This window comes from Carcharhinus amblyrhynchos, chromosome 14 (assembly GCF_965287045.1).
Source record: "Carcharhinus amblyrhynchos chromosome 14, sCarAmb.v2.hapA, whole genome shotgun sequence".
NCBI lineage: Eukaryota > Metazoa > Chordata > Chondrichthyes > Carcharhiniformes > Carcharhinidae > Carcharhinus > Carcharhinus amblyrhynchos.
Genome location: NC_137337.1, coordinates 26,249,091 through 26,263,888, shown reverse-complemented (window position 1 = coordinate 26,263,888; position 14,798 = coordinate 26,249,091). Strand labels below are relative to the sequence as shown.

Sequence of the window (14,798 nt, the reverse complement as noted above, 5' to 3'; positions counted from 1 at the left end):
CCAATAGACAGTGGCAGGGTGCCAGGCTGGCACTGTTTTCCCTGTCTGGCCCACATGTGATGCCAGATCCACAGTAATGTGGTTGACTCTTAAGTGCCCTGAGAAATGACTCACCTGATCAAGGAGCAGTGTTCCAAAAGCTCGTGATTCCAAATAAACCCATTGGACTTTAACCTGGTGTTGTGAGATTTCTTATTGTGCCTACCCCAGCCCAATGCCAGCATCTCCATGTCAGGAATGGGCAATAAACGCTGGCTCAGCCAGCGACACCCAAATCCCATGATGAATAATAAAAAAAAAGTTATTTTCTTTCATGTCAAATATCTCGCTATTTACTTTGAGTGTAACTGTAGTTAGAACAAAAAATGAACTGTTACGGTGATTCCCAGTACTGACCAGTCTAATTTTCCCACTTCATTTTCAGACCGGCCAGCAGCGTTGGTGGGAACAAGAAATTTCGGGGAATATGATCCAAACAGGAGAGTTAATCACACACAACCTGACTGAACTGTTGAAGCCTGAGGCCTACGAAGTTCGCCTGACACCGATTACACGATTTGGAGAAGGTGATTCCACCATCCGAGTGATTAAATACACTGACGGTAAGACTTATGCTGACAGACATTTCAAACTTGGAAAATTGCTATGAAGAGCGCTGGAAATTTGAGTTGCTTGAGACAAATGCAACATTTCTCAGATTGTTTAAAATTTAAAAAAATGTGCAACCTATGAGCTTACTCTTTTATGATACAGATCATTTGTTATAGAACTTTTACAATGCACACCATATATCATGGATGTGGCCTTTTTATGCTTTGTTCTGTGTGGGTTATAAACCTCTTTGATTCAGTGTAATTCATTAGTATTATTATTAATCTAGTGTAATTGATAATATTGCGTTTCAATTTATTCAGCCCTTGAACGTTGACTAATTTTAAGACGCACAGTGGTGTATGACACTTGAAGATCTTGTCAAATCTGAAAACACACCAATGCACTGTAACACAAAATGAAGTGGAAAGAATACTACACTGAAACATTGTGTATATAAAGAGTGAATTATGGAACTGGATTCACCTCTGTGTGTTCTCTTGGTGCTACCTCCATGCTGAACATTTTGAGATTTAGGCTGGGATTTTGCCCATTCTTTGATGATGGGCTGGGAACTATGAGGGGCAGAATGCAGAAGATGGCCATTTGACCCATCAAGTCTGCATAGATCAGAATCCCACCTAGATCCTATCCCCATAACTCCATGCATTTATCCTAGCTAGTCTCCCTGACACTAAGGGGCAATTAAGCATGGTCAATCCACCTAATCTGCATGTCTTTCGGACGGTGGGAGGAAACTGGAGCACCCGGAGGAAAGCCACATACGCACAGGCAGAACGTGCAAACTCCACGCAGATGGTGACCCAAGCTAGGAATCGAACCCGGTCCCTGGCACTGTGAGGCAGCAGTGCTAACCACTGTGCCACCGTGCTGCCCCCAAGATGATGGAAAATTATGACAAATGGCATTGGTGAAGAAACCTGACGTGTTCACACCACTGGAGGCTACTCCCAGAGTCAGCCAGGCTGGCAGGAGGAAGCTGGGCGTGAAGGTGGCGGGAAGGTAATTAAGCCTGTTGGGTCAACAATTAATTACGATTTCACCAACATTTTTCCAATTTGTGAGGGACGCATGAGGATCTTCACCTCACCGACCAGAAGGAGATGGGAGTCAGTGCCGGGTTAATCTTTGCTACCACGAGCAACCATGTGAGAGGTAACCTGGCTTGTTAGGGCAGGTGGAAATGAGCAGACATTGGCAGTATCAATATGGAGGCTCTCCAACCTGGCTGGCATGGCAGACATGTTCTGACTGAGTATCCTCTCTGACCCCACATTTATATATACAGAATAAGGAGTTGGGGTTTTGATTTGATTTGCTTTATTATTGTCACATGTATTACTATACAGTGAAAAATATTGTTTCTTGTGTGCTGTACAGACAAGGCATACCGTTCATAGAGAAGGGCACAGGAGGGTGCAGGATGTAGTGTTACCTTCATAGATAGAGTTTAGAGAAAGATCAATTTAGTGCGAGGTAGGTCCATTCAAAAGTCTGATAGCGAGGAAGAAGCTGTTCATAAGTCAGTTCCTCAGCTTTTGGTCCTGAGAATAGATGCAGCAATTTGCAGTGCATCTTATTTAGTAAAGCCTTGAGCCCTCCAGTAAGGATGGGTGTCAGGGAACCAGAGAGCTGCAGCCACTGGGAGCAAAGTAGCAACACCCAGAGAAGCACCAGGATCAAGAGACAAGGACAAGGAGGGCACGGAGTCACATACAACCAGTCTCTTTTCCTTAGACAATGCGATCCACCAGAGAGGGTTTCTCACCAGCTCAGCTTCCTAAAATTGTTGGAGTGACAGTGTCTGCTCCTCTCCGGGGATGTTGTCGCTTTGATGGAGAATGATCGGAACACAGTGGGAAATGGTTGGCACCTATTGCTCTGGTGGTGAAGGTTGCCGTTTAAGCTGCTTTTACACACCTCAGGATCATTCCAGGCATCCACTAGTGACATCTGTGGGATCTCACAGTCCGTGGCTTGTTACTGCATCAAGATGGTCACTAATGCCATATTCAACAGGGCCACACTAAGTGTGTTTGTACACTGGTCCAGACGGTAAGGACAGTCACTGGATTCCTGCACATCATTGCCTGGATGCATGTGGCCCCCTCCAATAGACCAGACAGAAACCTTCATTAACAGAAAAGACTTCTATTCAATCACCATACCCTGTGACCACTGCAAATAATCCTTCAGGTATAAAAAAGATTTCTGGGAATTTGTGACAACACCTTTATACTTCAGCAATCCTATTTTCCCAGCCTTTTCAGTCCGCCACCACTTTCAGGGATGGATACTTAGCAATAAAGGCTACCCACTGAAAATATGCCCTCTTTCACCTCCAGGAATCCAGGCAGATGCAGAGTAGCTGGGGTGGCTTAGTGGCACAGTGGTTAGCACTGCTGCCTCACAGCGCCAGGGACCCGGGGACGACTCCTGGTTTAGGTCACTGTCCATGTGGGATTTGCACATTCTCCCTGTGTCTGCGTGGGTTTCTTCTGAGCGCTCCGGTTTCCTCCCACAGTCCAAAGATGTGCAGGTTAGGTGGATTGGCCATGCTAAATTGCCCCTTAGTGTCAGGGGGACTTACTGGGCTAAATGCATGGTATTACAGGGATAGGGCCTGGGTGGGATTATGGTTGGTACAGACTCAATGGGCCGAATGACCTCCTTCTGCACTGTAGGATTCTATGGTTCTGCCACAGGATGACTCAATCAACTGCTGAACAGGTTAGGCAGGTTTGTGCGCACAAGAAAAAGTACTTTTCACTTATCCCAATACATGTGACAATAATAAATCACATTAAGTCCTCCTTACTAACATCTGGGGGTTAGTGCCAAAATTGGGAGAGCTGTATCACAGACCAGTCAAGCAACAGCCTGACGTAGTCATTGTCACGGAATCATACCTTACAGATAACACAGTTGCTGGGTCAAAATCCTGGAATTCCCTCCGGAATGGCACTGTAAGTTCACCCACAGAACTTGGACTTCAAGAAGGCAGCTCACCACTACCTTCTCAAGGGCAAGTCGGGATGGGCAATAAATGCTGGCCAGGCAGCAAAGACCGTGTCCCACAGCTGAATAAATAAAACATCAAATCAACATGTTGTTTATGTGCCTTGATCCGGCTAGGCATTCGATACGCCCCAGCTCAGGTCTTGCGTATCATTGTGGTTTACAGTGCATTGTGAAACCTGGTGCTGCTAAAGTGAAATGTATTGAAGAATAAGGAAGTGTGATGTCTCCTTCGAGGATGGAGATATGGGAGAGGACAGTGACCAGGCACAGTCCAATGAAGACTTTGAGGGAGCGCAGGCAAGGTGCACGTGGGAGGCTTGTGAATTACAAATCATAGAGTCCCTACGGTGCAGAAACAGGTCATTTGGCCCATTGAGTCTGCACCAACCCGCAACCTCACATATTTACGCCACTTATCCCTTTAACCTGCACATTCCTGGATACTGAGGGGTGATTTAGCACGGCCAATCTACCTAACCTGCACATCTTTGGACTGTAGGAGGAAACCGGAACACCTGGAGGAAACCAGGCAGACAGGGGAAAAGGTGCAAACTCCACATAGACAGTGGCCCAAGCCGGGAATCGAACCCAGGACCGAGACGCCTTGAGACAGCAATGATAACCATTGTACCACTGTGCAGATTGTACTGTGCAGACAGGTTTCTCATGAAGCTACCTGACGCATCCATTCACTGCACCCTCTAAGCCTGTTGCCTTTAAAATGTGGTGCCAGCCTTTTCTGAGCTGACATTTCCTCCGACTCCCACATTCTAATTAGCCAACTCCCCCGCCTGTCTGTTATCTGTTTCAGCGACGTTAGCTGAAACATCAGTGTTGGTCGGGACTCATAGAACCATAGAACCCTTATAGTGCGGAAGGAGGCCATTCGGCCTATTGAGTCTGCACCGACCGCAATCCCTCCCAGCCCTATTCCAGTAACACCTACAGTTACCCTGGCTAATCCTGCTGACACTAAGGGACAATTTGGCATGGCCAATCCACCTAACCCTCACCTCTTTGGATAATGGGGGGAAACTGGAGCGTCCAGAGGAAACCCATTCAGACTCGGGGAGAATGTGCAAACACCACACAGACAGTCACCCAAGCCAGGTCCCTGATGCTGTGAGGCAGCAGTGCTAACCACTGTGCCACCGTGCCAACTCATTTGCTCGTTCTCGAATTGTGCCATGGAATCTTTAATGTCCACCAGAGAGAGGCCTTACTTTAACAAATCCTGTGAAAGACAGCACCTCTGACAGTGTGGCACTCCCTGGACTGGAATGGCAGCCTAGATTCTGTGCTCAAGGCTGGCCCTTGAACCAACAATCTTCTGACTCTTCGGTGGAAGTGTTGCTATTCAGCCACTATTTCTATTAGTGACATGGCATTGTCAAGCTGAAGGGCACAGTTTTACACTGAGTAGAAAGTAAGAAAGTCATTAAGATATTAACATTCGCATTTGTGACAACTGGGATGCTTGTGGCAAAGTTATACATAATTAAACCTTGAGAAATTTTATTAAGATAACTGCATTATCTGCCTTCTGATTCATGCAGCATTCTGCGATCTAATTTATTTTGGAAATGTAAAAATAGTTAGAATGGCCAATATTGGAGCTGGTGATGATATTTCCTGCTCTACAGGTTTTTATATTAATTATATAAATAATCATATTCACACAGTAATTGGAATTAGAAAACGTTTCTCGGAAATAACAGACCTCAGCGCTAACTTTTTGTCGCCACTGGAGAAATTCCACGTTAATGTTGATAATTTATCTTATTATTCATTATTAAATCTGAATCCAATGTCATTATTAATGATTGGAGCTACCAGTTGGTTACCAAAGGGTAAAGTCTAGACCTCGGGATCACAATGTAATAGGGAGATCAGGCTTGAACACTGGGGGAGTATTAGCATGGCAACAGTATCTTTATTAAATTGCCAGTTTTGCAAGCTACTCAGAAAGCCAAGGTCTAATATCCAATTGGACTGCAAACAATATATAGGATTCTCTCTGGAAGAAGTGTATGTGTGTGTCTGTGTGTGTGTCTATGTGTGTGTACATGTGTGTGTGTCTGTGTACATGTATGTATCTGTGAACATGTGTATGTGTGTGTCTATGTGTGTGTGTGCATGTGTGTGTGTATGTCTGTGCATGTGTGTGTGTGTCTGTACATGTGTGTGCACATGTGTGTGTCTATGTACATGTGTATGTGTACATGTGACTGTGTCTATGTACATGGGTGTGTCCAAGTGTGTGTATGTCTGTGTGTCTGTGTACTTGCGTGTGAGTCTGTGTGTGTATGTGTGTGTGCGTGTGTGATTTTGTTCCCTATCTACCTGCCTCTCTATTTATATCTTTATTTCCCTGGTTTCACCTGCCACTTTCTCCTCTGTGTCTGGCTCTCGCTAACTCTATCTGATTCTCTCCACGGATGGGATTTTCCAGCCTCTCCTGCCAGCAGGGCCTTCCAGTTCCACCAAAGGTGACCTCCCATGATAGCAGCAGGATGGACGAGCCTTGCAAAACGCTGAGAACTTTGGTGGAACTGGAGGCTCCCAGTGGCGAGAAACATGTCTCCATTCCTTACGGTTCTCAGTCTATCTGGTCCTCTCGCTTTCTCTCTATAGCCCTTTGTCACTATTCTCAGGTCTAAAAAAGGGCGCATACAGGAGCAATGAGTAGCTGACTATTGGCTGGGAAAAGGGCTTTGGGGGTAGTTGCATCCAAGCAGAAAGTTTTCTCTGAAACTCAAGTTCCTGCACACTATTGTCATCGAACCTGAAATCTGGCCAAACCCTTTTCTGCCAACATCACTGTCAAAGAAAAACAGACCACTGTCGCCAATCACTTCCATGGAAAGAACTGATTTTGATTGAGGAACAGTTTTCCTTATTTAGCTCGTGGTGGTCATCCAGAACTAGGGATCAGAATTAGAGGATAAGGGGTAAACCTTTTAGAACTAAGGTGAAGAGAAATTTCTTCACCCGGAGGGTGGTGAATATGTGGAATTCACTACCACAGGGAATAGCTAAGGCCAAAACGTTGTCTGATTTCCAGAAGAAATTAGATATATCTCCTGGGGCTAAAGGAATCAAGGGACATGTGTGGAAAGGGGAATCAGGATATTGAATTTGATGATCAGCCACAATCAAACTGAATGGCAGAGCATGGCTGATCTGTTTGTGTTGACTTGATTTGATTTATTATTGTCACATGTATTAGTAAAAATTGGTGAAAAGATTGTTTCCTACGCGCCATACAGACAAAGCATATTGTCCATAGAGAAGGAGACGAGAGAGTGCAGAATGTAGTGTTACAGTCATAGCTAGAGTGGAGAGAAAGAGCGACTTAATGCGAGGCAGGTCCACATTCCCCATCTGCCCACAATAATCTTTGACTGGCTTGCCCAGCAAGAATCTATCTAGCTCTGCCTTAAAAAATATTCAATCACCCTGCTTCCACCATCTTCTACAGCAGAGAGTTCCCACAGCTGTTATTGCTCTCTCAAACCTTGCCAAAGAGAGAATTGTTCAAATCTGAGCCTTAGCTGTGCATGTCAACAAGCTGCTCAGCTGGGGAGCGCACTGATCCTGTCCTCAAAGCTTCATCCCGATGTGGGGATCTGTTCCAGTTAGAGATTGGGAATGGGGAAGTCGGGCCGATTTTCCGAAACATTCCACAGACGCTCGTTCCACCTCTCCTGTTTCCTGTCAACGTCAGTCAGCTATTGATTCTGTTTGCTGATGTTATTATGTTTTAATTTTGGACCATGAATGATGAGCTAATTGGGCAAATGAATTAAAGGCCACTTAACCAGGATTTATTGATAAGGATGGATGTTTTGTATCTCACAGAGCAAACTGTAGACAGTCTTCTTTATATATGACTGATTAGTCATTTGATTATACTCAGCTGTAACCTTCTGGCCTTTGGCAGGTTGCTGTATGGTCCAGATGTGAGAATTATGAGAAATAATTAAAGCAAACTTCAATACGTAAATTAAATATTAAGCGTTATTTGATCAGACATACAGTACAGAAAATCCATTGCACTATGGCTGCATCTGCAATCAGGGTTCAAAACAGGATTAACCCAAACTTTTAACCCAAACCATTATCACACACAGGCAGTCACACACACATATACACTCAGTCACACTCTTATCCACACACAAATACGGACAATCATACATTTACTCACACTCACAAAATCACAGTCTCTTGTATGTCTACCTGACAATACAGTGGTCTTCTTATTATCCTTACACGCACACACACACACACACACACTCATACTCACACACACACACGCACATATATACACACATGCACACACACTCACACTCATTCACACTCAAACACACACACGCACATATATACACACATGCACACGTACACACGCACACACACACACAACCTTATATGTTTCAAATAGAAAATAAGCTCCCTTTATCAGCATATCCACAGGAAGTGACAAAGCCTCTTTTGATTGTAGATATCCCTCTGACAATGCATTAGGCTCCCCTTAAATATTCAGCCGATAATGAATCAGGCTTCCCTCAGTCTTCATTAAACACTCTTCCAATGATAGGTCAGTTCCCCTTTAAATATCTTGTTATAAGCATGTGACAGATTGTTCTTCATGCGAGTTGCATTCCCCCTCTGACTGTCCTCCTCTTTCCGATCGCCAGTTCTCCTCACCCCAGCTCTCCTTCCTTCCCGCGGCCGTGAGGGTTATCCACTCTTTTCAATAGAGAACACGATGTTATATTGCCTTGGTCTCAATGACCTTTCGATAATCACCAACGATGCTTCACATTTTGCTTCAAACTTATAATTCAAGCCGCACGACAAAGAACCATCTTTAGACTTCCCTTCAGTAAACTCTGTCATTTGAAGAGCACAATAACCTTTATTTAGGAGCTTGAGGAACAACATCTCATCTTCTGATCAGTCACTCTGCAGCTGGGTGACCAGTCACCTTGGCTTTTCAGGGCTTTCCTGATGTAAAGGCACTTGCCGTGTGTCCCAGTTTGTCTGCACCATAATGTTGATGGGGCCACATTCTCAATTACCAAACTTTGTGCTTGCACAGAACGTTCTTGGACATGCAAACTCTGCCCTTCCCCCGGCAGCTCGCTTCCATACTGCTCACAGACTTGGCAACACCACCCTTCCACTACCCTGACAGGCTGTCCACCATCACCCTGTCCCTCCCCCAGGCCACCTGACTCTCTCACCCTCCACATTCCCCCGCCATCAACCACCTCCCCCCCCACACACACACACACACACACACACACTCTGACAGGTTCTCCAGCACTACCCTCTCCCTGTCCACTCCCCCCACCCTGACAGACTGTCCATCACCACCCTCTCCTTCCCACAGACACCAAATGACCCCCTCCCCACACTCTGACAGGTTCTCCAGCACCACCTCCTCCCTCTCACAGACTGCCCCCCCCCGCGCTCTGACATATTCTCCAGCAGCTGCCCCCGCCCCCCCCCCCCAAACCCCCCTACCCACCGTAACTCGGATAGATTCCCCAGCATCCCCCTCTCCTCGCCATTACCCCCCTCCCCCCCTCCCCCTGGGTTTTGCCAGTACCCGTCTTCTCCCTGCTATTGCAGATTAGCCAACGTCCCCACTTAGATGCCAAAGTGTCCCTTCATTTGTTCACTGAGAGTTGGTCACCCAATCTGCAGCCTTGTGGACCCAGTGACCAACTCAGCAATTCACACCATGAACTCTGTCTCCATTTTGATTTTTTTTTCTTGCCAAGTGCCAGTCTGTATTTTGTTTATGTGGTTTTTTGATTCCTGACAGACAACTATTCATTATTCTGCCTTGAACACGCGCCCAAGGCCAACCTTTGGTTTCCTTACTGCAACCACTGCCACTCCCTCTGACTTATGTTCCATTCTGTTTTTGTTATTTAATCTCTCCTGCACTCACCCCATCCCAGACCTTCCTTTTTCTTCTTCCTCCCCTCTTTAATGTTCAACAGCATAAAACACATCACATTTCCACACCCGCACCCCCCCTCCCTCACCTTCAGCCTGAAGAGTGACATCCGACCTGCAACATGAACTCGGTTTCTGACTCCACAGATGCTGCTAGACCTGTTGAATATTTCCACTTTCTGTTTTTATTTAACAGTTGTTTAGCTGGACGGATCAAATCACAAGTGTCTAGGTGGCCAAGTTGCTGGTCAGGATTGTTTATTGGTTTGTCCACACAAAATATCTTTGTGTTCTTTCTGGATAGCCTTGTCTGGTTTGTAACAGGGTTTGATGTTAAAAATATTGGATATTCCTCTGTCAGCCCGATCTAGTTGAAAGTCCAGCCTTCTACCAAAGAGGTTTTCTCTTCCTACATTATTCATTTCAATTGCTTGCTATGCAGTTGGAATAGAGAGAGAGATCACACTTTGATATAAAAACCAGCAAAATCCTCACTCTATCCATTTTCCCCAGGAATGCTGATCTGAATGCTGATGAGTGACGAATCCATTAATTGACCAGCGCATTAATATTGGCTCTTGTGTTTGCAAACGACTCATTCACTGCACTTCAAAGTGACTCATTCCCGTGAAGTGTTATCGAGAAATTTCTGTAATAGGTTGTAAGATATGGGGGAACGATGGAAGCCTGCAACACAGACAGAGGCCTTTCGGTTTGATTTTCCTTCACTGCGGCAATTAAAATGGAATCTAATTGCCCCTGTTCACTTCCTGGAGTCTTGAACCGTCCTTTGCTCCAAGCACTTTCCGATTTCTCTCTGTAAGATGCAAATTCCTTTACCTCAAACACCCCCTCCCGCAAAGCATTCTATGAGTTAACGGCAACTTATGTTTATATTGTGCCTTTAACATAAGAAACAGTTCCAAGGCTTTCACAGGAGCATTATACAGCAAACTAGACACTGAATCATCTCTGGCAATATTAGAGCAAGTGGTCAAAAGCTTGGTCAAAAAGTTTATTTATCAGTCACAAATAGGTTTATATTAACACTGCGATGAAGTGACAGTGAAAATCCCCTAACCGCAACATTGGGGCACCTGTTTGAGCGCACTGGGAGAAATTAGCAGAGCCAATGTGTCTAACCAGAAAAAGATAGGTTTTAACGCAAGTCCCAAAGGAAGAGATGATTTGGAGATGCCCGCGTTGGACTGGGTGAGCACAGTAAAAAAGTTGTTAAATGTTATTTATTAGTCACATTAACACTGCAATTAAGTTATTATGGAAGTCCCCTAGTTGCCACATTCCGGCGCCTTTTCAGGTACACAGGGAAAATTTAGCATGGTGAATCCACCTGACCAGCACATTTTTTGGATTGTGGGAGAAAGCCAGAGCGCCCAGAGGAAACCCACACGGACACAGGGAGAACGTGTAGACTCCACACAGACAGTGACCCAAGGCAGGAAGTGAACCATTGTGTTACTGTGCCGCCAAGTAAGAAGTCTCACAACACCAGGTTAAAGTTGAACAGATCTATTTGGAATCACGAGCTTTAGGAGCGCTGCTCCTTCATCAGGTCTTCACTCCCCAGCTTACTGCTTGTAAACGTCCAGTCTATGGAAAACTAGCTAGATGAACTTAGAGACAGACTCACTTTCCAAAGAGAACTGAGGGATTGCTGTGTGCTCTGTTTCACAGAGACGTGGCTCACTCCTGCTTCATCGGACAGTGCCTTACAACCAGAGGCTTCTCAATCCATCAAATGGACCATACAGCGGCCTCAGGCAAGGCTAGGGGAGGTGGGGTCTACCTCCTAATCAACACCTTGAGTGACTAAAATTCAGGATGTCAGAAGAGGCCATAATTAAATCAATACAGATATCTCAGGGGCTTGGAAGGGAGGGGATTGGAGGGTCGGAGGAGATTACAGAGTTGGAGGCTGTGAGGCCATGGAGGGATTTGAAAATGAGGATGAAAATTTTAAATCAACCTGTTTGACCAGGAGACAATGTTGGTCAGTGAGCACAGGGGTGATAGAAGAACAAGACCAAGTGGGCTTTAGGACACCAATAGCTTGACCTCAAGTTTACAAAGGGTGGAATGTGGGAGACCAGGAGTGTTGGAATAGTCAAGTTCAGAGATAAGAAAGATAATGAATGAGAGTCTCCGTAGCAGGTAAGCTGAGGCAGGGTGCAGTGGAGCAATGTTTGTCAGGTGGGAAGACAATCTTACTGATAATGTGGATATTTAATCAGAAGCTTGTAGTGGAGTCAAATCCCACACCAAGGCTTAACAACCCTTTAAGAAGCCAGATTTCTCCTCGCCTGTCTCCATAATCTCTTAGTAAATAATTAAATCAAGGCCTACTTGTTGCTGCCTCCAAAAGCAAAATAAACAATAATTCTTTATTCAAAGTCCTGCACAATTTTAAAACAAAAACTCAGTTAAGTCTACACTTAGCCTCTTTTATCCCAGTGGAAATAGTCCTGGTATCTCTTATTCCTTCTCCACATTATAATTCCTCTTCCTGACATCTTTGTAACCCCATGTCTATGCATTATTTGGCCAAAATAATTTGGCCTTTCATTCATCAGGCAACCACTATATGAACTTATACTGATGTGATTTACTTCTTGTATACTGTGCCCCATGTAGAAAAGTCAGCAAACTATTGAGCTTCTTTTGGTTTCATCAACCCGAATTTGCACTTTTAGGGATTTCTCTCTTTGCATTTCCAGCTTACTCTGCTTAGCCACACCCTATCCAGGGAAGGCACATTGGTGTTTCTTGTTTTCTTCACAAAACATATTAACTTAAACAGCCTTTCTCTGATGTTTGTGTTATCAAGTCCCAGTCTAAAAACAAGAAGTAGGTATAGTCTGCCTGAGATACATCACTTCCAATCCTTTTGAGTCTGAGAAATGCTTGTTTACCCTAACCTTTTGATTCCTATCCATCAACTAGGATTCCAAATAAATACCCAAAATAAGGTATTTCCTTCCTTCCTTCTCTACCCACCAAACCGCGCTCTCATTTGAAAACTATTAATTATTTCCACTCCGCAGGAAAGCTAAGTTTAAGCTACTGTAGAAGGATATAGCAATCTACTTGTTCATTATTGTTCAACAAATGTATCTGATGATTAAAGATAGAGGGACAAATTACTGCATGTAGATTCTTGCTTCTCATAGAATCCCTACAGTCCGGAAGGAGGCCATTTGGCCCATCGAGTCTGCACTGACAACAATTCCACTCAGATTCTATCCCCATAACCCCATATGTTTACCCTGCCAATCCTCCTGACGCTAAGGGACAATTTAGCATGGCCAATCAACCTAACACACACATGTTTGAACTGTGAGGAAAAAATTGAAGCACCTGAAGGAAACCCACTCAGACAGAAGGAGAATATACAAGCTCCACACAAACAGTCACCTGGGTCCCTGGCGCATGAGGCAGCAATGCTAACCACAGTGCCACTGTGCTGCCATCTAATGTGCTATGAGATGTACATTGACTTCCCCTGGAGCAGGCAGTGCTTCCACTGCTACCCCTGCAGCCCACACAGCAAGCGTCAGTGATAGAATTAACACTATGCTGACAAATATCCACCTCCTAATCTACAGCATCGTTATTCTGCCACCTTCTAAAATCAAGTGTTACATGAAAGCATGATAAAGAGTTAACAAGAATGGGAAAGGTTCTCTCTGAATTCCTTGGACACGTTGGAAGGTTATCTGAGTAGCTGAAAACAAACTCAGACGCACAGAGAGCTTTGGCTGACTTATATTTGTATATTTGCAAAGATGGAGGCCAAAGCATATTCAAACGTAAATGGTAACAAAGTATTTAAGTAAAGTAAATCAAATTATTTCAAGACTTAGCACAACTTTTGTGTTAGGTAATGAATTATGCATTGTAACTTACTGTAGTCCCTCCTTTTATAAACTAATCTTTAACCTTTGGTTCCCTGTGTCCAAAAAAACTACTTGAATTAAAATGTTGGCTTGGTGTGACTATTGAACTGCAACATGATCTCCAAGGTCGAGAAGTGTGATTGATCGAATGTGCTGAAGTATATTTGGCTTAGTTTGGTTTTAAGTGATAGAAAGTAAGATATCAGGGCAATGATAGAATGGAATCGCTGTGGAGTAGTGGAAGTTATGCAATGCTGTCAGATGAACTCATACTTTTTGTTTCCTTTACAGCCCCCATGACGAATCCACATTTAGGTAAGTACCTTATTTTTGTTCTTCTATGGAGAAGTTACTATGGGTTGGTTAAAGTTAATTTATTAGTCACAAGTAAGGCTTACATTAACACAGCAATGAAGTTACTATGAAATTCTAGTCGCCACACTCCAGCACCTGTTTCGGCCAATGCACCTAATCAGCACGTCTTTCAGAATGTGGGAGGAAACCGGAACTTGGGTCACTGTAGCAATGGGGAGAATGTGCAAACTCCACACACAGACAGTGACCCAAGCTGAGAATTGAACCCAGGTCCTTGGCGCTCTGAGGCAGCAGTGCTAACCACTGTGCCACCATGGCACCCAGTTAGGTTAATTTTCGGGCTGGAGAATTGAGGCCACAGTTACAGTATTTGTTATAGTTTGACTTGAGGACTGCCACCATGTGTTCACGTCACCCTCATCTGCACCAGCTCCAGGTCTCTTCAAAATACTCACATCAGACGGCATTTAAAGAAAAGCTTCTTCCACTGTTGGTTTATAATAACTGTGTCTCAGATAGGGAAGGATCAGGTTACAGGGTAGCTCTGCGTATTTTCTTTTCTACCTCAGGGACAAATTTCGAACCCTACCCAATCTAATTTGAAGGCCAGCTGGTTATCCTTTCTCCTGGCTGGAAGGGGTTTAAGTGAATTGGCTTCGAAAAGTCTCCAGCAGGTTCCAAGTAAAGATGTTTCTGCAGCATACAACTAACCAGGAGAAGCACAAACATTAGGCGGAGCCATAAAGACTTTTGGAATCAATTTGACAATTCTAAAGCTCAAAGTATGTGCACAGGCGTATCACAATATATATCCAAGATCATGGAGTCATAGAATCCCTACAGTGCAGATGAAGGCCATTTGGCCCTTCAAGCCAGCTCTGATGGCAATCCCATCCAGACCCGTCTCCATTACCCAACGTATTTACCCTGCGAATTCTCCTGACAATTTAGTGTAGCCAATCAACC

General features: G+C 44.5%; 1 protein-coding gene across 2 annotated transcripts in view; it reads left to right on the top strand.

Annotated features, from left to right (window-relative positions):
- Nucleotides 1-14,798, top strand: part of mdga2a (MAM domain containing glycosylphosphatidylinositol anchor 2a) — a 769,467-nt gene that overhangs the window by 664,853 nt on the left and 89,816 nt on the right. For both annotated transcript variants that reach the window (XM_080202474.1, XM_080202475.1), the window contains exons 11-12: nucleotides 425-602; nucleotides 13,809-13,832. In XM_080202474.1, the coding sequence (XP_080058600.1) occupies nucleotides 425-602; nucleotides 13,809-13,832 (202 nt within the window). The remainder of the gene's footprint in view (nucleotides 1-424; nucleotides 603-13,808; nucleotides 13,833-14,798) is intronic.